This window comes from Oncorhynchus nerka, linkage group LG18 (assembly GCF_034236695.1).
Source record: "Oncorhynchus nerka isolate Pitt River linkage group LG18, Oner_Uvic_2.0, whole genome shotgun sequence".
In the NCBI taxonomy this organism is placed as follows: domain Eukaryota; kingdom Metazoa; phylum Chordata; class Actinopteri; order Salmoniformes; family Salmonidae; genus Oncorhynchus; species Oncorhynchus nerka.
This window is the reverse complement of record NC_088413.1, coordinates 56,004,274-56,029,041: the sequence shown is the minus strand read 5'-3', so window position 1 is coordinate 56,029,041 and position 24,768 is coordinate 56,004,274. Positions and strand designations below refer to the sequence as shown.

Sequence of the window (24,768 nt, the reverse complement as noted above, 5' to 3'; positions counted from 1 at the left end):
AAACGATTGGAAAATCATTTAAATCATTTAAATGGAACACCACCATCTAGTGGTCAGAACCTGGTAATATCAGGATGTAGGATGGGATATAAACCTAACGACTTCAATGACTAATTTCTCTGAACAAGGGGAAAGAAAATTCGCCAAATTCACTGAGAATATATTACATAGGATGAAGAAACAATACTCTGAGCCGCAGCTCCATACTACATAGAAAATTGATGCTGTATACTGGTTGTTGGAATGGCATTGGTGAGGGGTGGGGAGAGTCCGTCACTGGCCATTGTTTTGGATTCCTCAGGTCCTTCTCCTTGTTAGGGAAAAAATGTTTGGTCCAAATCGGGTGTTAGGTACTTTATTTATAGAATATTATATGAATCCTATCAATTAAAATGGCCAATTTGGATGCAATTAATGAGCTTAATTTCTCAAAGATAAAATTATATTTCAACAAAATTATGTTGCAGGAATGCTAATCGTATCTATTTCTAACAACATAATTGATTTCAGAACAATCTGAAGTGGTGGGTGTCAGTCCTCTTTCTTGTGTTTTTCGAGTAGGAACAACCCCTCTAGCAGTTTATACAGTACACTGTTATAGTTAATTCACCACTGAAAATCATCAAGACCTTATCTAAACTGCATCTGACCGATACACTGTATAAATCATAACTGCACTGAGCGCTGCACATTTCTCTCACTTTATCATCATATAACTCATAAACATCTGTTTTAAAGATCCCTGATACGTGTGCGGTTGGGATAGGTCGTGAATGCTTTAGAGAAGGTCCATCCATTGAATTACTGTGGTGTTGAGCAAACTCTCACCCTCAAGTTCCCTTTTTATCTGCTGTCACTTCTGACTGGTTTTCAAGCGTGTCAAAATTCTACTCTGCTCCAATAAGCATGTAGAATGTGTATGTTTTCCCAGTGAACAAACAGTGTGTGTTTGTGTTTAGCTGCTGTGTGTGTTTGTTTGTTCATACCCTAACTCTTCTGTGTTGTTCTATTCTGCTGTGTGTTTAGCGTTGCCACAACACTGTTATGGGGGTTATTGTGATGTGGAAGGAAATGCAGGGGTTAAGGTTCAGCACTGTAGGAGGGCTGCTTTTGACCATGAGTAGTGTTGGCAAACTGGGACTTCATACAGGAACTACCAAGACCTGCCCATAACTCACTGATCTATATTATCCCTTTGGAAACTCCCCTCGCATTACGTCTGCTCAGCTTTAATGATGGTCCACGATAGTGGCTGACTGGATGGTGTCACTTAGGGGTGCACCAAGTGACATGTTGTCTTATATCCTAGTTCAATAAAGAGAAATAACTCGGTTTTTTTTGCTGTGGCGAGCAAATCAACCAAAAGCAGTCAATATCTGACAGTTGAATGCCGTACTCGTTGTAATACACCACCATCTCTCACTCTCTCTAAGGTGTTGGGACTCCACATCATGCACGTTTTTGTTGTATACTTGTGGTTTCAGCACCTCACAAATAAAATGTCTGTTTAAAAACGACTCTAGACATACACAAACGCGTACCATCCGTGATATGCTTGTTGTGTACTCATTTCAACATGTCTGTCTGACCTCCATCCCATTGTGTTCTCAGATGACGCCACGGGGAAGGCCAAGGTGTTCAAGCAGTTCAACAGGAAGAGGCAACGGGCCGTGAAACGCAGGATCCATCAGGTCAACGGACACAAGTTCATGTCCACCTTCCTACGGCAGCCCACCTTCTGCTTCCACTGCAAAGAGTTCATCTGGTAAGGGCACACACACACACACACACTCCACTGCCCTTACCTCAGAGAGTTCATCTAACGTGGTACACCAACTGTGACTGTATTGTCAATTGTGTATAATAGAAACAGCCCATTACAATCTATTTATTATGTAAACATTATGCCTTGCATGATTTCTGATTGTCAGGTCTTTGGTTACAGGGGTGTGTTTGGGAAGCAGGGCTACCAATGCCAAGGTAATTGACACTGTTTTCTTTGTTGGGTCTTTCTTTCTGCTTTCTGTCTCTCTTTTCTCCTTCACACCATTCTGTGACCACCGCCCACTCAGACAGGAAGTAAGTGCTACTCCACAGAGACTGAGCTCTCACACCTCTTTTATTATAGAGTTGCTGAACCCAATCTCCATCTCAACTTACGGTGCCTGGCCTCCATCTCACAAACACTCTGTTTAAAGTTCACTTTCATGAAAATAATTTGGCATCGTGCTCTTTCTCTCAAACAATTGATTAGAATCACCAACGTTTCAGCAGGAAGATGCCTTTGTCAGAGTTTCTTTCTCTAAATGAAAGGATCAGTGACAGACATGGTTTGATTGTTTGCTGTTTAGTTTCCATGTTTTCATTCTGTCTGTCTGTTTCCCAGTATGCACGTGTGTGGTTCACAAGCGATGTCATCAGTTGGTTGTCACGGTGTGTCCGCGTATGAAGAAGCCTGTCAAGGAGCCGGTGAGACAACATACAGAGACCAGCCATTTTACCTTCATATCCATATTCCACTACAGTAATGCTGTAACAGCTCTGTCATGTCATCACTAGGACACCCACACCTGCATGCATTCTCCAAAAAAAAACACCCCCTCATCAATGGAATGTGTTCTGACAATGCAAAGACAAAATGTTGTCTTTTTACCTGAAATACACTGTGAAAAATGTCAGGGGATTCCAGAGTCAAAATAGGCTGATCTACAGGTGCATTGTGTTACAGCTGATAGACCTTAGACGTATGATGAACATACATGTATTCAGCAGCTGTGTGTTGATCAGGGACCCTGCCCAGGATGCTGTTTGTGTTGAGCTGTTCAGTGAGGCAGAAAGCTGTGGGCCAACAACATCAAGCTACTGAATATTATCACACATATTCTGCAAGTACACTAAAGACATTTTAGGGAACTTGTCTCAAACTGAGGTTCAATGTATGCTGAACATTCAAGTTTCATGTCCCGGTCTACTACACATATGAACAAACCATACCACTGACGAAAAATAGGAACTAAACAGATTGACACTTGACTTATTAATATACTGGTATGTGAAGAAAAACATTTATGTTTTGAGAAGTAGCATAATTACTTGCTGATGAATTATGATGCCATATGATGGTTTGTTTGAGCAAGCCTAGGTCAATGAGGTGACATACTGATGAAATCTCATTCACAGACCACCAACCAAGGCTTCAGTATCAACGTCCCTCACAAGTTCAACATCCACAACTTTAAGGTTCCCACCTTCTGTGACCACTGTGGTTCTCTACTGTGGGGCCTTGTCAGACAGGGTCTACACTGCAAGAGTAAGATTCTTTCATTTCTCATACTCTCTCTTTCTCTCTGATGTTTATGGACAGGTAGAAATCTGCACGGCTTATTAACCTGTACTTCCTGTGTATTGTGTGTCTGTCCTCTGCAGGCTGTAAGATGAACGTGCACATCCGCTGTAAGGGCAACGTAGCACCCAGCTGTGGGGTCAACAGTGTGGAGCTGGCCAACAAGTTGGCAGAGATGGGCCTGCAGGCCGGGGGGTTCTCCAAACGCAATTCGCTGGTAGGAGAGAGAGGAGAGAGAGATTAAGACATACATACATACATACAGGGCCTTCAGAAAGTATTCACACCCCTTGACCTTTTCTACATTTTGTTGTGTTACACCCTGAATTTAAAATGTAATAAGTTATCTGTAAGGTCCCTCAGTCGAGCAGGGAATTTCAAACACAGATTCAACCACAAAGACCAGGGAGGTTTTCCAATGATTCACAAAGAACGGCACTTATTGTTCGATGGGTCAACAACAACAAAAAAAGAATGGTAATGTTTTTAATTACGCTTTGGATGGTAATATCAATACACCCAGTCATTAGAAAGGTACAGGCGTCCTTCCTAACTCAGTTACTGGAGAGGAAGGAAACCCAGTTAAGGATTTCACGAGGCCAATGGTGACTTTAAAACAGTTACAGAGTTTAGTGGGAGTGATAGAAGGAAACTGAGGATTGATCAACAACATTGTAGTTAGTCCACAATACTAACCCAATTGACAGATGGGAAAGAAGATTGCCTGTATAGAATACAAATATTCCAAAACATGCATCCTGTTTGCTACAAGGCAGTAAAGTAATATTGCAAAAAATGTGGCAAAGTAATTCACTTTTTGTCCTGAATACAAAGTGATATGTTTGGGGCAAATCCAATACAACACATTACTGAGTACCACTCTCCATGTTTTCAAGCATACTGAACATCTATGGCAATACCTGGAAATGGTGGTCTAGCAATGATCAACAACCAATTTGACAGAGCTTGAAGATTGTTTTCTTTTAAAGAACAACGGGCAAATGTTGCACAATCCAGGTGTGGAAAGCTCTTAGAGACTTACCTAGAAAGACTCACAGCTGTAATTGCTGCCAAAAGTACTTCTACACAGTATTGACTCGGGTGTGAATACATATGTCAATTAGATATTTCAGTATTTCATTTTCAATAAATGTGCAAACATTTTGGTAATCATGTTTTCACTTTTTCATTATGGGGTAGTGTGTGTAGATTGGTGAGAAAAAATGATCAATTTAATCAATTTTCAATTCAGGCTGTAACACAACAAAATAAGTCAAGGTGTATGAATACTTTTCGAAGCCACTGTACGTACATACATACATACATACATAAATACCAATATGAACATACTCAGTAGTTAAATGCTCATCCTGTTGTTCACCAGTCCACTGGAGTGCAGGGCCAGGAGCGGGCCCTCAGTGTGAGGAGAGAGAGTGAAACCCCTCAGCAGCAGACCAGACATCTGGGCATCTCTGACTTCACCTTCCTACAGGTGCTGGGGAAGGGTAGCTTCGGCAAGGTGAGACATCCACCATAGAGCAATACCACCACGGACTGTGTGATGGTCTAGAGTTTGGTACCGGTAATTAACATGTGTGTGCTGTGTTCCTATTTCAGGTGATGCTGGCTCGGTTGAACAGCGGTGAGCGGGTGTTTGCAGTGAAGGTGCTGAAGAAGGACATAATTCTGCAGGACGATGATGTTGAGTGCACCATGACAGAGAAGAGAGTGCTGTCACTGGCCAGCTCCCACCCGTACCTCACTCAGCTCTACTGCTGCTTTCAGACACCGGTAAGAGTCACACACACACCCACGCACACGCACTGGCAAGTCTGTAGCTGTAATGCCTAGAGTGTCCTGTTGAGGGCAGCAGTGCCCTGACGTTATCTGAGTGGGAATGCAGCACAGTGTGAATGACCCTCTGCATGACAGAGCTATTCTCCCACCCAGGAGCCTAATCTGCTTTAGCTGTTTGAACCCTTGCTGGCCTACTTCACTTTGGATCAGAATAGAGCAGCGTTGAGTGATGGATCCATGATACAGCCCATTCCCTTCCTCTGTTACTAAAAGTGACCTACCTTTACTCCTTCCTATACCCCTACTCCCTGTTCCTCAGGCTACCACTTCATATCACACCCCTTGTGTTTGATTAGCCCACTATTATCTCATTTTGCCCTGGCTCCTATGCACAGCTTTCTTATTCTTAACTGCCCCTAGACCCCATCTATCTTAACTTAATAGTTTGCTGTCTTTTTCCTTTGTTTTTAGAGGGGGTAAATTGACTTGCTTCAGGTCTAATTGCACCTGCACTCTCACAGAGCCTTTCCACACCATTCATAACCATGACTCTAATGCAGTTGTGTTACTAGTTAATATCTTTTAAGCTATAACAAATGAAGAGAGTCGCTTATAGTTTATTCGCTGTTAGTCACCACCTCTAGATAAAATCATTTTTTCTGGGTGTGCGCCAGCTTATGTTTTTTATTCGACTTGTTAATATCTTACCAATGACATGAAGTCAATGTAAGACATGTTTAGGAGATGATCATAGTAAGGTCAATCGAAACTCTATAGACTCTCTACCTAGCTAGTGTTCACAGGGTCTGTTCTACCATGTGCTGGCTAGTCATGTCTGGGACATTTATGACCCAGACAGTACTGCACTTCATGTTCCACAGGGAAGTGTTTTTTCCTGCTCATGTTCTGGAACATGCGGGTGTCTAACCTGTAATGAGAAAAAAAGGATGTATGTATTTGCACAGTGTATTTTCTCATTAGTATCATGGAGTTGTGGCTCTGCAGTGATGGCTGCATGAATCTGCTATATGGGCTCATGAAATGTATGAGTATTAGACACCATTACCTCCTTGACACGAGGAATTGGTATGTCCTCGAGCTGTTGTGGAGGTAGTGGGGTTTCATTGTTGTGTATTTGACAAAGGAGCCGTTGTCCCTGTGTTCCAGGACCGCCTGTTCTTTGTGATGGAGTTTGTCAATGGGGGCGACCTCATGTTCCACATCCAGAAGTCCAGAAAGTTTGAGGAGTGCCGCGCTCGCTTCTACACCGCCGAGATCACCTCTGCACTTATGTTCCTGCACAGCAAGGGCATCGTCTACAGGTCTGACACACAATCACATGCTCTTATATAGAGACAGCTAACATTTAGTTGGAGTGATGCCAGGGTGGCCTTTGACTGGTTCTAATCCATCTAGTCTTTTTACGGGGCTGTTGTCAACTTACTGTGATGGCCAACACAAAGGTCTCTGTCAAGCCTCATGTTGATAAAGGTGGCAGCATCATGTGAGCGGCTACGCTAAATGTTGAGTTTATATTTAGATAGCCCTCCGTGTCAGCGCCACATAGCAAGACTGCTAGCTTCACGTGACGAGCTAATGTCCTTTCCTGGAAATAGCCTAACCCTAGTACTCCAGGTCTTGCTCTATAACAGTACTAAAGACCTCGTGCTGACTTCTCAGCTCATGGCCCCAGATGTAGCCCAAGTGTATTATGTAAAGTAATGTCTTTATCGTGTCTCAACTATCTCTTCCTTGTGCTCTTTCACCCTGAGGTAAAGGGCTAATATTATCAGCCTATCAGGGGCAATAAAATAATAATAATAATAATTGTTTTTGCAAAAGTGCTTTAACCTCAATTTTAGTCCATTAATATAGTCTTGAATCGAAGACCAGAGCAAATAGTACCTAATTTCAACATGTTAAAGACCACCAGTGTACCCATTTGGAGAACAAATTAGTTTTAGTGTTTGTCTCGAATGTATTATGATTAGATCGTAATCTCTTTATGTTTGCTGACTGTGCTGTTAGTCATTCTCACGTTTGAAGACCAGAACCGCACACAAACTAACTACCCAGCAAACACATTTGGTTCCTTGGAAGTTGAGGGAACGTAAGTTTTTGGTTCTGGGAACTAAGCCATAAGTTTCCTGACCGTTTAAAAAACGTTCAGTTTTACCGTTCTGAGAATTTCTGTGAAAATGTTGCTTGTTCTGGGATCATACATACAGGAGATTCTGAGAACGTTTTACTATGGTTCCCTAAATGTTTTCCTGGGAGGTTTTATTAACATCCTGAGAATGGAAATTCTAGATGAACTTTCACTGAATGTTTCAATAGGACTATATAACACTGCTAGCTCAGGTTAACTGTTTTGTACTCCAAGCACACATAGGGACATGGAAATTAATTAGCTTAGGCAATTATCATGTAGACACATTTTGTTATTGTGGCAAGGCATCAGTGAGATTCTAACCTATGATCTTCTGTTATGCTGAAGTATTGAAATTCCCCCAGGAGAATGTTGTTTCTTAACGTTCTCTGAACTATTTGAGAACATTCACCATATCAAATCAGTTGGAGAACATTCATAAAACATTGCCAAAACCGTAACTAAATGTAACCATGTTTTGAACTTTTAGGAAATTTAATGAAGTACCAAGAAAATTACGTTATTTTGTCAAGTTCCTTAAATGTGCAGAGAATGTTCCAAAGCCAATCAACTGTCCTGCTCCATTCCCAGAAAGTTGTGGGAAGATAGAATAACCATAGGAAAACCACGCTCTAAGAAACATATGGTTCTCAGAACATTATGTGCTAGCTGGGTAACCATTAATATGTAAAACGGCCTGGGTGTACATCACTAACTTCTCCCTCACCTAAAACTTCCCCCTTACAGTATTCTAGTGAGGCACTTTGTTCCTCTTCGGCTGCAGCTGTTTCCCAATCACCAGTTGTAGATGTGATTCTCAGAAAATCAGCATGACTGTTTGTCCTCAGGGTCATGACCACACCTTCACTATGACCTACATCTCACAGACAAAGGTCTAATGTATATTGTCTATGTTAATTCCCTACCCACCCAGCCATGCCTCTCACAGGAAGTGATGAAGAGGAAGTGAGTGGATGAGATAGAGACTGCAGTTGGCTTGGAGATAAAACACTGAGATAAACCAGAGGACAGGAAGCAGGCAAGGTTTGTGATTAAGTAGAGGGTCACTCTGAGTAGAACAGTGCTTCATTAGACTCAAGCCTAAAAAAAAACACTTGGCTCCCTCACAGCTATCTGTTGTTTCTATGGAAAACGAACTCTTGCGGGGCTGCTTGTCGGTGTTGATGTTGTACTGAAGCTTCATGATGCCCTATGACCCTCAAACTCAACTCTGGACCTCAAAGCCAGTTCCATTGCATCTTTTCATTGTTCCCCTCTAATCAGGGACTGATTTAGACCTCGGACACCAGGTGTGTACAATTCATTATCAGGTAGAACAGAAAACCAGCAGGCTCCGGACCTCGTAGGGTAAGAGTTGCCTACCCCTGCCCTATAACATGTAGTGAAATGTATACTCCTGGGTTGAATTCCCATGACATTAGTGTTTGGTTGAAAAGAGAGCTGCCCTCACTTGGCCTGTGTTGTTTGTTTTGCCGTAAGCCAGAGGCACCATGAGGAAGTAAATCAGTATTACACAATGAGTTTACGGTAAGTCAGGACAAACCAGCTTAAACCAACCACACTTCCAGTAGTGTGAGTGTGCGTGCGTGGCTTGACCTGGCACACTGTCTTTATCTTTCTCTCCCTCTCTCACACACTTAAATGTTTTGTAAGATCATTACCTCACCTTTACCTGCTCACTCAGCTATGCCAGTCGATCACCTTGGTGACATGACATCACTGCTGTGTCACCTGATCTTAGATTAATGCTATTGGCTTGGTTAATCTGTTTTTCAGACTGCCAGGGCTCCAAAGGCCTCAATGGGGGGGGGGCATTATAGACAGAGCCAACTTAGTGTGACTGGGGATGATTTATTATGTAGGAAACAACTTATTGCTCTGCTCTGCTCCTAACTTATAGTTTCTCCTGATGATAAGTATTGCTAATTCAAAGACTCTAGACAACCTTCAAAGATACTAGAGCGCCGAGCACATTCATTTCCATTCATTTCCCATTTTGACAGGTCAATATTGACACTGCAGCACACACCCCCAGCCCCATTAGGCTCTGTCATGAATGTGGCAGACTTCTCTCTGCTGCCAGTACTGTAGCTCTCTGTTCAGCTCTATTCTCCATGTCTCCTGGTCCTACATGTGGTCACTGTCCTCATGTGGCCTATACTCACTACACTCTTTAAACGCAAATACTTATTTTTAGCAACAACTTTCAACGGGGTTGGCGTGGGACAGTTTAGCAGTCACATGTAATATAGCAGCATTTGCTGACTCGCTGATAATGGGGAACATACTGGAAGTGAAATAGTTGCCCCAAAAAAATGTAAAGTACAGATTTATGGGTTTAGCTGTGGCGTCTACAGGTCAGGAGATGTTTGTAATGAGGTATTTGTGTGTGAATGTTTGTGCTGTTGTGTTTTCCAGGGATCTGAAGCTGGACAATGTCCTCCTTGATAAGGACGGACACTGTAAGCTGGCTGATTTCGGCATGTGCAAGGAGGGCATGTTTGAAGGTGTGGCCACAGGCACCTTCTGCGGGACTCCTGACTACATCGCCCCAGAGGTCAGTTTACCCCCTCCACTCATACACCCCTTCCTCTGAACTAAGATACCATTCTTTACCCCAATGGTAATCATGAAGCATCAGTTTCCCATAAATCTGTCTAAGGTCATTAGAGTTCACATTCTTTATAGGAGCCATCCGAAGTCCCAGCCCCACTACATCACCCCACCACTCTGAATACCAACACTGTGACCACTGGTCCTCTAGTCCAGCCTCTCTGGTGGTTAGTAGTTAGGTAACACACCTGTGTTGGATTGGCCACCTACCACCGTTTCAGTTCTGTCAGGAAAGCCCCATCTGCCTCTCACAGGCTCTGTTTGCCAACATTTTTAAAATCCCCACCACCAAATGTACCAAGAGAGGGGTCCTTTGTGAATATGAATATGAATGTGTGTATTGGAGTGTGCATGGGTTTGTAGGGGAAGCATATAGTTAAATTTTTATGACTGAAGCGCACAAGTCTGGATTTATGAAGGGCTTCATTGCCATCCCCAACACTCAGTCCTCAGTGTATCCAAATGAAGAGCAGCTAAACCCAGTAACCGGTCTTGGCTTAGTGGTTTCTGATGTTACCTTCTGTAATACTCCAGTACAAAAACTTCAGGAGATGAAGTACAGTACAGGTTCTTTGCTGTGGTGTGTAATGTGGTTTTATGTGATGTTTTTGTGGGTACCCAGATCCTTCAGGAGATGCAGTACGGGCCGTCTGTGGACTGGTGGTCTCTCGGCGTGCTGCTCTATGAGATGCTGTCTGGCCACGCCCCCTTTGAGGCAGAGAACGAGGACGACCTGTTTGAGTCCATCCTGAATGAGGAGATCAGCTATGCATCCTGGCTGAGTGCTGAGGCAGTCAATATCCTGAAAGCTGTAAGTCTATCCTCAATGCGGAGCTCATCAATCTTTCCTGAATGTCAATAAGAGTCAATGTTGTTCATGTTACAGAGGCCTTTATAGTGTTTATGTCAGAGAATGTACAGGTGACTGCCAAAATAAAGGAAACCCTTGAGTAAGTGAAGGACACAAAGTATATTAAAAGCATGTACTTTCATCCACACAGTTGTGGTTTTCTGAGTTAATTTAATTAGCTCCAGTTGAAGTCGGAAGTTTACATACACTTAGGTTGGAGTCATTAAAACTATTTTCTTGTTAACAAACTATAGTTTTGGCAAGTCAGTTAGGACATCTACTTTGTGCATGACATAAGTAATTTTTCCAACAATTGTTTACAGAGATTATTTCACTTATAATTCACTGTATCACAATTCTAGTGGTCAGAAGTTTATATACACTAAGTTGACTGTGCATTTAAACAGCTTGGAAAATTCCAGAAAATGATGTCATGGCTTTAGAATCTTCTGATAGGCTAATTGACATAATTTGAGTCAATTGGAGGTGTACCTGTGGATGTGTTTCAAGGCCTACCTTCAAACTCAGTGCCTCTATGCTTGACATCATGGCAAAATGCCAGAAAAAAATTGTAGACTGTCGTGGAAATTTCCTCTATTTACCAAATCATGGGAGCAAACCACACACACAAGTCAGTTAGTTATCAAAGTCCATCTTTAATTATATGAGCTCTATCACAATCCTGTGACTCTCAGGTAATTCAGTGTCTCTCAGTGAATTCTCTGAGAGCCCCTTCTGCATTGCAACTGCGATCCTTTAATAGCAAAGAACACACATAGTCAGACAGCATAGACATAATAAATCGTTCAGCTTTGTCTCCTTACTCAAACCCCAGAACCATAAACCAATCCTCCATATCAACAGGTGTTATCAAATTGTAATTTAGATACAACCAATTCTAAATACAACCAATCCTGGACAAACTCACGGAGAGGAGAATGATTGCTATAGGTTAAGAGAGGGACAACATTAGAGGGAGCATAGAATGATTCCAGACACTGCCACCCTCCTTTCCCCGCTGGGAAAAGTAGGGAGTGACTCCACACAGACACAGTGGAGCAAAAGATATGTTTACACATGATGACACTTTGACCTCTCCCCTCTCTGCGGCCCATGCAACTTAGTCTTGACATAGAACAGATAACTGCAACCTCGCCACAGTATTATACAAAAATACCATTCTGATGAGAAGTAACTTACAAACATATGATGAATATAAAACATCTTACCTATGTTACCAACAAATTCTGATTATTTCCACAACAAGACCTCAACAAGTCTGGTTCATCCTTGGAAGCAATTTCCAAATGCCTGAAGGTACCACGTTCATCTGTACAAACAATAGTACACAATTATAAACACCATGGGACCACGCAGCCGTCATACCGCTCAGGAAGGAGATGCATTCCGTCTCCTAGAGATGAACGTGCTTTGGTGCGAAAAGTGCAAATCAATCACAGAAAAACAGCAAAGGACCATGTGAAGATGCTAGAGGAAACAGGTACAAAAGTATCAATATCAATATCCTATTAAGGCACTTTATGTTGGTGTCATCCCTGCTGCTTATCAAGAGAACACATGGTCATCCCTGCTGCTTATCAAGAGAACACATGGTCATCCCTGCTGCTTATCAAGAGAACACATGGTCATCCCTGCTGCTTATCAAGAGAACACATGGTCATCCCTGCTGCTTATCAAGAGAACACATGGTCATCCCTGCTGCTTATCAAGAGAGAACACATGGTCATCCCTGCTGCTTATCAAGAGAACACATGGTCATCCCTGCTGCTTTTGATCTGGCCGACTCACTAAACACACATGCATCGTTTGTAAATGATGTCTGAATGTTGGAGCGTACCCCTGACTATCCGTACATTTTTAAAACAAGAAAATGGTGCCGTCTGCTTTGCTTAAAAAAGGAATTTGAAATTATTTATACTTTGACTTTTGATACTTAAGTATATTTTAGCAATTACATTTACTTTTGATACTGAAGTATATTTAGAACCAAATACTTTTAGACTTTTACTCATGTAGTATTTTACTGGGTGACTTTCACTTTTACATGAGTAACTATCTATTAAGGTATCTATACTTTTACCCAAGTATGACAATTGGCTACCTTTTCCACCACTGATAAACCCTCAGGTTAGAGCGATCACACAGGGCAGAGGTTTGGGGATAGTTTTTGGTCAGTGGAGCGCTGTAGCTATGTGTATAAGTGCTCCCTCACTCAGCCAGCTGTTGTGTTGGCCCTGTCCTCTTACCTAACTATATTAAGGCACAGTCTGCTGCGCCGCTGCTGCTCTGGCTATAAATACCCCCCCTGACTCAAACAGAGAGCACACTGTTTGGTGTTTGACAGTTGAGATGCTGAGGTGGACATTGTCCCACCTCATATTTGACTCTCAAATAAGAGCAGGGTAAATGTATTTTGGTGTCTTGTTGCTTTTCATTAGAGGTTTTCTTGGATCCCAAAATTGAGATCCGAACCGAATTGGATCCGTTAAATTCCTTCCCGTCCCGACAGGGGAAAAAAAAATCCAATTGGCATCCGAGGTGGGCCAGATCTGACCCAAAACATGTCCGAGCTGAGAGAGAATTGCATCCACCCGTCTGTTAAAAAAATGCACCTTTATTGCCGCGCAATCCAGCAAAAAAATTGACATGTCTGGTAGTGTACTTTAATGTGCATTTTCAGTTGTATCTAAAAATAATTGCAGTTTGGTATTTTCACAATTATATCCCTATAGTTAGATGGAGAACATTGAGGTTTTCAGAAATGTTTTCCTTATTGGTGTTGATCAAATATTTGAGAAGGATGATTTTTTATGTGATGATCATTGCGTGCCAGACAAAGCAGCGAAGAGTTCACTTTTGCCTGTAACCTAATATTCTGTAGGCCTATTCTTTTACTGAGCAACATTACAATCTAGCCTATTTAACTTTTTTGATCAACATTGATTTAGATGAAAGTTAGGCCTGTTTGACCAGTAAGCTTCAAATTCAAAATACATTTTGAATAAGCAACGAAAGGACGAAGTCTCCCATCTGCATTCCCGTGTAATTTCCAAGAATTAGGATCTGTAGGTCTAGGTTACTATTCCCGCTATGACAACGCTATTTTTGGATTGGAGAGAAGAGTAGAGGATCAAAGGAAATGGGTCAGTCAGTTCATGATGAGCCAGAGAGAATTGCACTCTGTAATTCTGTCCTCCTCAACCGACCACAAAGTTGAAATTGGGCAATCCTATTTGAGATGCCTTGTGAGTTCTGTGTGGTAAGACATATTTTAGTCGGCTATTTCTTTAACTCGAGTCTAACTCAATATATTAGCCTAATATTTTTTTTCTAAATGAAATGTAGATATATCCTTTAGGCATACAGAATTAGCCTGAGATTGGTTTGGATGCGGGTTTGATAGAAAAGTCATCCACGCTACGGCTGTGTAGTCCTACCGTCTGGAGAGTTAATAAAATATTAATAATTGAATAGACAAGTTGTCCTGATTTCTTATACCTATCCATGCCATACACAATCATTAAATCGGCAGCCCTTCAGTATTAGGCTACTATGTTTTCTGCAGATAAACCTATGGCAATCAGTCTACCACACACACACACACACACACACAACATGAGCAAATCAAATTTTATTTATCACATGCGCCGAATACAACAGGTGTAGACCTTACTGTGAAATGCTTACTTACAAGCTTTTAACCAACAGTGCAGTTCAAGAAATAGAGTTAATAAAATATTTACTAAATAAAGTAAAAATAAAAAGTGACACAGTAGAATTACATAACAATAACGACGCTATATACAGGGGGTACCGGTACCGAGTAAATATGGGGGGGGGTACAGGTTTGTCAATGTAATTTGTACGTGTAGGTAGGGGTAAAGTGACTATTCATTGATGATCAACAGTGAGTAGCAGCAGTGTAAAAACAAAGGTGGGGTGGGGGGTGTCGATGTAAATAGTCCGGGTGTCCATTTGATGAATTGTTCAGCAGTCTTATAGCATTGGGGTAGAAGCTGTTAAGGACCTAGACTTGGAGCTCCAGCACCGCTTGCCGTACGGTAGCAGAGAGACTCGGGTGACTGGAGTCTTTGACAATTTTTTGGGCCTTCCTCTGACACCGTCTGGTATAGAGGTCCTGGATGGCAGGAAGCTTGGCCCTAGTGATGTATTGGATCGTATGCACTACCCTCTATCGCCTAACGGTCAGATACCAAGCAGTTGCCATACCAGGCGGTGATGCAACCGGTCAGGATGCTCTCGATGGTGCAGCTTGTAGAACCTTTTGAGGATCTGGGGACCAATGCCAAGTTGTTTCAGTCTTCTGAAGGGGAAAAGGTGTTGTCGTGCTCTCTTCATGACTGTATTGGTGTGTTTTGACCATGATAGTTTGTTGTTGATGTGAACACCAAGGTACTTGAAATTCTCGACCCACTCCACTTCAGCCCCGTCGATGTTGGGATATGTGCGTACGGTCACTGATGTCCTCAATGCACTTATTGCTGGTGACTGAGGTGGTATAATCCTCAATGTTATTGGATGAATCACGGAACATATTACAGTCTGTGCTAGAAAAACGGTCCTGTAGCATCCACATCATCGGACCACTTCCGTATTGAGCGAGTCACTGGTGCTTCCTGCTTTAGTTTTTGCTTGTAAGCAGGAATCAGGAGGATAGAGTTATGGTTAGATTTGCTAAATGGAGGGCGAGGGAGAGCTTTGTATACTTCTCTGAGTGTGGAGTAAAGGGGGTCTAGATTGACTTTTTTCCCTCTGGTTGCACATGTGACAAGCTGGTCGAAATGAGGTGAAACAGATTTAAGTTTTCCTGCATTCAAGTCCCTGGCCACTAGGAGCACCGCTTCTTGATGTGCGTTTTCATGTTTGCTTATGGCCTTATACAGCACGTTGAGTGCGGTCTTGAGAACTCTCTTGGTAGATAGTGTGGTCTACAGTTTATCATGAGGTATTCTACCTCAGGTGAGCAATACCTCAATAAATCTTTAGCGTTAGACATCGCCCACCAGCAGTTATTGACAAATAGACACACACCCCCACCCCTCTTACCAGACGTAGCTACTCTGCCCTGGCGATACACAGAAAAACCAGCCAGCTCTATATTATCCGTGTCGTCATTCAGCCACGACTCTGTGAAACATAAGATATTACCGTTTTTGTCCCTTTGGTAGGTCCCGTTGGTAGGATAGTCTTGACCGTAGATCATCAAGTTTGTTTTCCAGTGATTGCACATTGGCTAATAGAACCGATGGTAATGTCGATTTACTCACTCTCCTTCGAATCCTAACAAGGCACCCCGACCTTATCCCTCGGTATCTCCACCTTTTCTTCACGCAAATGACAGGGATGTGGACCTGTTCTCCGGAAAACAGTATATCCTTTGTCGGACTCATTAAAGAAAATCGTTGTCCAGTTTGAGGTGAGTAATCGCTGTTCAGATGTCCAGAAGCTCTTTTTGGTCATAAGAGACGGTAGCAGCAACTTTATGTTCATAACATGTTACAAACAACGCAAAAAAACTAACAAAATAGCACAGTTGGTTAGGAGCCCTTAAAACGGCAGACATCCTATCCGGCGCCATTAACTTGGTCAAAAATGTTCTTTATTAAAGACGATCAGAAAGAATGTATCAATACTTTGTATTATAGAATAACTTATTTATTTTAGATGAAAGCCACAACTAGCACATGAATGAGTCACTCGTCTTTGCTGACAAATATCACACTTGACTTGAGTCATTCAACATTAGTTAACAAACTGTTATTTTAAACAAAGACAATACTCAAATAAAATAGCAAGATAGCCTAAACAAATTACTTAGCTAACCTAAATAACTAGTAAATTGAATAAATAAATTAAATAGCTCAGGTCTTGAAAATATGGGCGACCGTCTTTTCCCCTCCGTATCCACAATGTGCATAAATGAGGCCCATACAGAGGATTTCCCTGTCGGTTTTGCCTCCTTGTACTCTTTCATTCATTTTCTTCTTCACATCAATAAAGAATGTCTCAATGTTTCATTAACTCACTTTATATCGACGGGCTATCACTCTTTCCCTCTGCGTCGTCCTCCTCCTCTCCTACAACAAGTAGCCTATTTTACCCCACGTCACTGACATACAGTGGCTCATTTTCATAAAGTGAATGATATTTTGTTGCAAAATAATATTGACACATTTGGTTTGATGAAAGATGTAGTCCTTTGAGAGAATAAAATGTCAATGTGTGAAATTTGTGTTAATGTTGTTTAGGAAGTTAGGAACTCTTCAAATATAATACCGACCTCCGATCCCGGGTCAGTATTTCACATATTTTCACAGAGATCTGAGGTTCGTGACCACTGAGCAGGATCCGGCCCAGACAAAATGTCGGGTCAGATATCGGGTTCGGGTAGATCCGTGAAGCCATACTTTGCATGGTGTCTCTCTGCAGAGTTTAGTTCTTAGGCCTGGCAGAGTGGATGGATCGCACAGCCCCGGTAGAGCTAGTGGAAAATATGATAGACTCAAATAGGATTGCCCAATTTCAACTTTGTGGTCAGTTGAGGAGGACAGAATTACATAGTGCAATTCTCTCTGGCTCATCATGAACTGACTGACCCATTTCTTTTGATCCTCTACTATGCTCTCCTAGCCTCTGCTTGTCTCCTCCTTTCTCTACATCTTCTCTCTTCTCCTCTTTCACTGTGAGCTGCTTTGTTCAGGTGGAAAATAACAAGATGGCACTGGGGTGATTAAGATTGTTACTTAGATTAGATATTGCTTTAATTCTGGTCTAGTCTCTGTTCGTTAACTGTGTTTGGGTCTGGTGTGACAAGACCTATTAATGTTAAGGTGGAATGGGGGTGAATCTGGTCTCATTCATCCTGGGGGAGAGAGAGGGCTGCTCATTAGTTTTGGCTGAGTGGGAATGCCACTGCTAGCCCCAAGGTGTGTGTTCAGACTCCTCCGCCAACACAAGGCTGGCCAATATACATTCATTTGTTCGTCTGGAATCGCTCCTTTGGGAAATGTGTTTTTAATGTTGGTTTGTTGTGTTTTCTTTTACTGTTAATTCCCCTCAAATGCTCTTACACTCCAACTTCAGATGTTGGACAGAAGAATGTGATAGGTCCACGTCTTAAGTCCAGGAAATGGTTGCTTGGTTTTGTTGGCTCACATTTAAGATGAATAGAATTTTCAAAACACATTTGTGTCTTGCCAGATGCTAAGATGAGCTGGAAAAGAAGGTGCTACTGGGCCTTTGTGTGTATGTGTGTGTCAGGGAGGTGGATGGGATGTTATTCAAGTTCAAACCAGAGCTGATGCAATTCTCAAAAGTCTAATTATAAGCCACACTCAAATTATATATTGCACCCTTTCATTAACACACATTTATATAATTTTATTGTACTTTTATTCACTTCTCATATGCAGTTATATTTCTGTGCTCTCCTCAGTTCCTGACTAAGAACCCTGCCCGGCGTCTAGGCTGCGTGGCGGCGGAGGGTGGGGAGAACGCTGTGACTAACCACGTCTTCTTCACTGGAATCAACTGGGACAAGCTGAACTGCAGGGAGCAGGAGCCGCCCTTCAAACCCCGCATCGTAAGACACTCACACACCTGATACACAAACCCTGCATCGTAAGACACACACACACCTGATGCACCTGACAAATTACACAATGATGTCAATACAAACTGTTTACAGTAGACACTACTGTTGAATTGTAATACCTCCTTCTGTCTTATTGTACCATTTACAATGCACACCCAGTTTCCTCTCTTATTCATTGTATTATGGTAAGTAGTGACCTGGGTTATGAAAGTGGTATCTGTTGGCAGTTATCCCAAATTCTTTATAGAACCTCTCACCCATCTTTTGTGTTATTGTAACATTACCCCCTATGCTGTGTAACCAACACTCCAGAAAACTGCAGAGGATGTGAACAACTTTGACCCAGACTTCACCCAGGAGGAGCCCACCCTGACGCCCATTGAGGATCTCCTTCCCTCTGTCAACCAGGACGAGTTCCACAACTTCTCTTTCACCTCTCCTGAGCTGCTGGACGACTAGGAGGCCCTGTGTGAACCCCCCGCCCCCCCCCCCCCCCTGCACCTCCAGATGACTGGAGCCATACAGGATCACAATGTGTCTAGCTCTGGCTAGTTCACTGGCACAGTTGACTGTTAGGCACTGCCTTAGCCTGTATCTCTAATTTTGAAAGGCAGTTTAGACTCAGCCCTCGTCACTGTGGTATATGACTGTCTGGTTCTCTGTGGAGAGAGAGAGAGAGGTTACTCAATGAGGCCAGATTTTAGTCAGATGTTTTTCCACGATCCTTCCCTTCATCTTTGGAAAACATGGGACAGTCTTGACTTGTAACCTTGTGTATTAATGCGTAGTAATGCTCTTACAGTATCTGACTGCAATGCAAAGCAATTTTAATGGCAATTTGTCCCCTGATATGGAAAGATGAATTTGCCTACAGGTACTTCAAGATGAATACAAGCACTTTTTGAACTAATGGGAAGTGTGTGTGTGTGTGTGTGTGTCTTTTATTAATTTGGCATACCTTTTGTTCAATGCTGGGATCATTATTCATCAAAACTGCCTGTGACTCTAGCACAAATGATGGCAGGGTAAAGGGTAACGTAATCAGCACTGAAAGGTTTCCCAGAACAACTGAGCTGCTCGTTAATACTGGAAGGACTGCAGAGGGGGCTGTGTGAAATAGTTTCTCAGTGACGTAAGTCCTTTACGGAGAACACACACTCAAACACACACACTCACTCACTCACTCACTCATTCGAGCAGATACATGTCAGACACTTTCCCCCTAAACTCAAACACAGGGATGCGGTATGTGGAGAGAGAAGAGGGAGGGAGACATTGTCTTACCACTTGTTTTGTCTCTGCTTTTTAAGAATACATCTCACCCTGTGCCCTGTCAAAATGGTACATTGCTAAAGCTTTGTTCTCTGCATTTAAGATGGGTTTATGAAAGCATGTTCTAATGAGAATGTTTTTATACCTAATTTTCTGAAGAAATCTTTTGTCATTGGTCAACCGTGCGAGATGATGCAACATTTAATCTGAATTGAATGAACTGGTGATTCAGAGCTGTTGTGAAATTTCATAAAGTTTTTCTCTGTGCATCTGCCTGCACATGTCAGCACCTGGTGAAGAGTTGGGCAAATTGAGAAGGTATAGCAGATGTCAGACAATCAAGAAAACCAATTACGAACATGCCAATGGTCCAAACAAAAGCATATTTTTAGGTTTATATGGATTAAGGTATGCTTTAATAACTGCCAATACCTCAATTCTTTCTTTCCATGTTAATCCAGTTCTATGTGATCACAGTCCTTCAACAGTTAAATGAATACAATTTATTCATTTCCCCCCAGACCCACCCTTTCTCACACACTCACAGAATTTATCTGCAATGAGACATTCCTTGTTTGTGGGCAGACATGCTGGTAGACAGGCTGCAGGCTGCCAGCACAGTGAAAGCTGTTTTCAAGGCTGTAAAACCATGAAGGTGATGGAAAATTTTCTCCAATGTCCGTTGACTTACAGTGCCTTCAGAAAGTATTCATACCCCTTTTTTTGTGTTCTAGCCTGAATTGAAAAATGTGTAAATGTATGTTTTTCCTCACCCATCTACACACAATGTGCCATAATGACAAAGTTGTGGCAATAAAAAATTTAAAAAATGAAATACAGAAATATCTAATTTACGTAAGTATACACACCCATAAGTCAATACTATGTAGAAACCTTTGGCAGTGATTACAGCTGTGAGTGTTTCTGGGTAAGTCTCCAAGGGCTTTGCACACCTGGATTGTGCAATATTTGCCCATTTTTATTATTTTCTCATTTCTTCAAGCTCTGACAAATTTGTTGTTGATTATTGCTAGACAACCATTTTATAGTCTTGCTATAGATTTTCAAGTAAATTTAAGTCAAAACTGTAACTCGACCACTGAGGAAGATTCACTTTCTTCTTGGTAAGTAACTCCAGTGTAGATTTGACCTTGTGTTTTAGGTTATTATCCTGCTGAGAGGTGAATTCATCATCCAGTGTGTAAGGGGTGTGGAACTGGTGGCAGAGAAGTCAGACGCAGGAGAGCAGAACTGGGTAATAACCGGAGCAGTTTAATATACAAAGCCACCGGCATCCAGAATAACAACGTATGGGTACAAAACCCGTTGCACACCAGACAACAATGTGCACAAGCACTTACAACAAACAATTCCACACAAAGACATGGGGGGAACAGAGGGTTAAATACACAACACGTAATGAGGGAATGAAAACCAGGTGTGTGGGGAAAACCAGACCAAACAAATGAAAAATTGATTGGCGATGGCTAGAAGACCGGTGACGTCGAACACCGCCCGAACAAGGAGAGGAACAGACTTCGGCAGAAGTCGTGACACAGTGTCTGGGGGAAATGAGAATGAACCAGGTTTTTCTCTAGGATTTTGCCTTTGCTTAGCTCCTTCCCATTTTATTTTTTATACAAAAACCTCCCCAGTCCTCAAGCATACCCATAACATGATACAGCCACCACTATGCTTGAAAATATGGAGAGAGGTACTCAGTAATGTGTTTTATTGGATTTAAGAATGAATTGCTTTGCTGCATTTTTTTTGCAGTATTACTTTAGTGTGTTGTTGCAAACAGGATGCATGTTTTGGAATATTTTTATTCTGTACAGGTTTCCTTCTTTTCACTCTGTCAATTAGGTTAGTATTGTGGAGTAACTACAATATTGCTGACCCATCTTCAGTTTTCTCTTCACAGCCATTAAACTCTGTAACTGTTTTAAAGTCCCCTTTGGCCTCATGGTGAAATTCCTGAGTGGTTTCCTTCCTCTTCGGCCACTGAGTTAGAAATGACGCCTGTATCTTTGTAGTGACAGGGTGTATTGATACACCATCCAGAGTGTAATTAATAACTACACCATGCTGAAAGGGATATTCAATGTCTGCTTTTTTATTTTTACCCATCTACCAATAAGTGCCCTTCTTTGCGAGGCATTGAGGGGCCGTTCAAACCTTCTACACCATGCTCAACTGAGGGACCTTTTGAGGGACCTTTTAAACAATTATCTGTGTGTGGGGTACAGAGATGAGGTTGGCATTCAACATTCATGTTAAACACTATTATTGCATACAGAGTGAGTCCATGCAACTTATTATGTGACTTGTTAAGCAAACTTTTACTCCTGAACTTTTTTAGTCTACCACAACAAAGGGGTTGAATATTTATTGACTCAAGAAAGTCATGTGTAATTAAATCGTTTTTTAATTGAAAAACATAAATCTACTTTGACATTATGGGGTGTTGTGTGTAGTCCAGTCACACAAGAAATCAAAATTGTATCAATTTTAAATTCAGGCTGTAACACAACAAAATGTGGAAAAAGTAAAAGGGTGTGAATACCACCTGCCTAGAGCTAACACTATACATGACCTATTCAAATATATCGACTTTATCCGATTATACTGCCTATGTTGCTTCATGGCTCTCCTGAGAGAGGGAGAGCAAAAATGCAACCCTAACCATAACAGACATCCATCTGTTTGAGTCATCATGTACTGAATATCTTACATTCTTACTGTCGTCACAGACGATAAATGCATAAACAGGAAACCACAGAGTGTCACGAATGTCACATCTGATAGCTACAGGAAGGTGAGGTTTCTGTTCGTTGAAAGAGACTTCGATGTTGGCCAAGCATTGTGCTAATAAGCAGCTGGTCCAGGAGATGGAAGATGGGTTTGAAAACAGCACTTCTCTGGCCTTGAAGGAAATGACATTAGTCAGTAGAAACAATGTGCTGTGTTGAACCTGCTCAGATCTGGATGTTTTTGACCCTATGTTCAGATAGTATGGGTAACTTCCTGCCATTTTAGCACTGAGAAAGTCTTCAGACTCCTTACTGGAGTCACTGATCTTTCCTGTGGGTGTTGTGCTGGAAGAAATTATTACAGTAAGTATAAAAAAAATACCATTGTCTGAAAACAATGCCAGAGAATGTCCCTCCCCTAAACAGAGCATAGCTCACTTGGCAAAAACTGTTAGAATCAAGGTTCTTTCCACATAAAAGTATATGGGATGCTGTTGAATCAATGTGGAAAACTGATTGGATTTGCAAAAGTCATGAATTTAAGGGATAAAGGGAATGTTGTATTTTTCCCCATTTAAAAAAAAACTAATTCCAATGACGTGACCATTTTTGTTGATTTCAGGTTTAATTTGTTAGTTGACAACTAACCAAATGTAAATCAAAACTAGATGTTGAAATCACGTCTGTGCCCAGTGAGAAGTAATGGACAAGATGGTACAATGAACATTTTGTACATTGTTGTTCCACTTGCATGTGCTACGAAGACACATAGGCATTAGTTGGAAAAGAATGCCTTGCACGGCTCTAAATGTAAAGTTGCAGAAAGATTTGTATGAATGAAACTTTCTATCCCATAATATTTCAGTAAAACTCTGCCAGCACTAAACTCACATAATCCCACCTCTATCTTCTTTATTCTATGATTTACTGGAGCATCAATTTAGCTCAAGGTTTAAGTTCAAATACATTGACCTCTGGAGTCACCAGTGCAGCCTACTCATCTGCTTTATTCAGTCCTTGCCAAAGATTGAACCCCTGTGCAATGTGAGTACTGGTGTGGGCATTGAGCTAAACCACTTGCCTCTTTGCCTCCATTTGTTTACCTCTGTCTGGCAGCTTTTCCTGAGGCCTGTTATGGGTGGATAGACATACTGTCCAAACTGCCATTATACACCAGCTCTGGTTGCTGCTGGCAGTGACTCTGCAGTGGCTGATTGGATCTCAGTTTACCTCCTCTGTCCTGGCTGATTGATGACCTGGAGGGGACTATTCAAACTGTCTAAAAGCATTATGTCACAAGCCTCAATTTGACATCTACCCCACACAGAAAATGACTTGGTTGAAACAGGACGATGTTTATGTTTGGAGCCACTGACAGTATTTGAGCATCAGTATTGCTGAATGTCTCTTGCTAGCAGACTTGTCTGTCATTCTGGTCTTGCGTCACCCAGTTGAGCCAACGTATTCCAGGAAACACATCTGCAGCTTTGCAGGCAGGTCCCACATCCTCCCCCCCAGCAGGTGAGCACTGACAGCCTACAGCAGGGGTGTCAAAACTCATTCCATGGGGGGCCTAGCGTCGACAGGTTTTAGTTTTTTCCTTTCAATTAAGACCTAGACAACCAGGTGAATTCATCAATCAATTACAAGGGAGGAGCGAAAACCCGCAGACACTCTGCCCTCGTGGAATGAGTTTGGCACTTGCCTACAAGGAGGTGAGAGTCCTGGCGAAGTGGTGCCAGGAAAAAAAACTCTCCCTCACCGTCAACAAAACAAAGGAGCTGATCGTGGACTACAGGAGACAGCAGAGAGAGCACTCCCCCATCCACATTGACAGGGCCACAAAAGCTTAAACTTTCTCTGATGTTATTTGTCACGTGCTCTGAATACAACAGTAGACTTCACTGTGAAATAATTTCTTAAAAGCCCTTTCCCAATGATGCAGAGTTAAAAAGTAAGAACATTTGCAAATAATAAATAATATTGAGGCTACATACAAGGAGTACCGATAACTAGTCAATGTGCATGGGTACGATGTTTGTAGTTGAGGTAATATGTACATGTAGGTAGGTGTAAAGGTGACTAGGGAATCAGTATAGTATGTAGAGTGTGAAAGTGGTGTGTGTATGTGTGTGTTGGAGTGTCAGTGTAAGTACAGTGCATTCGGAAAGTACCCCTTGACTTTTTCCACATTCCATAAAAATTGCCCCCCCCCCAATCTACACACAATACCCCATAATGGCAAAGCAAAAATAGGTTTAGACAATTTTGCAAATGTATTAAAAAGTTAAACTGAAATATCACATTTACTCAGTACTTTGTTGAAGCACATTT

The 24,768-nt window shown here is 41.9% G+C and overlaps 1 protein-coding gene across 2 annotated transcripts in view; it reads left to right on the top strand.

Annotated features, from left to right (window-relative positions):
• LOC115146159 (protein kinase C eta type-like) overlaps positions 1-19,319 on the top strand; it is a 36,199-nt gene extending 16,880 nt beyond the window's left edge. For both annotated transcript variants that reach the window (XM_029688049.2, XM_029688051.2), the window contains 12 exons: positions 1,612-1,765; positions 1,946-1,980; positions 2,387-2,469; positions 3,181-3,310; positions 3,427-3,560; positions 4,728-4,862; positions 4,961-5,134; positions 6,308-6,462; positions 9,729-9,867; positions 10,546-10,734; positions 18,251-18,397; positions 18,722-19,319. In XM_029688049.2, the coding sequence (XP_029543909.1) occupies positions 1,612-1,765; positions 1,946-1,980; positions 2,387-2,469; positions 3,181-3,310; positions 3,427-3,560; positions 4,728-4,862; positions 4,961-5,134; positions 6,308-6,462; positions 9,729-9,867; positions 10,546-10,734; positions 18,251-18,397; positions 18,722-18,868 (1,622 nt within the window). In that variant the 3' untranslated portion in view covers positions 18,869-19,319. The remainder of the gene's footprint in view (positions 1-1,611; positions 1,766-1,945; positions 1,981-2,386; positions 2,470-3,180; positions 3,311-3,426; positions 3,561-4,727; positions 4,863-4,960; positions 5,135-6,307; positions 6,463-9,728; positions 9,868-10,545; positions 10,735-18,250; positions 18,398-18,721) is intronic.
• Positions 19,320-24,768: the final 5,449 nt, after the last annotated feature.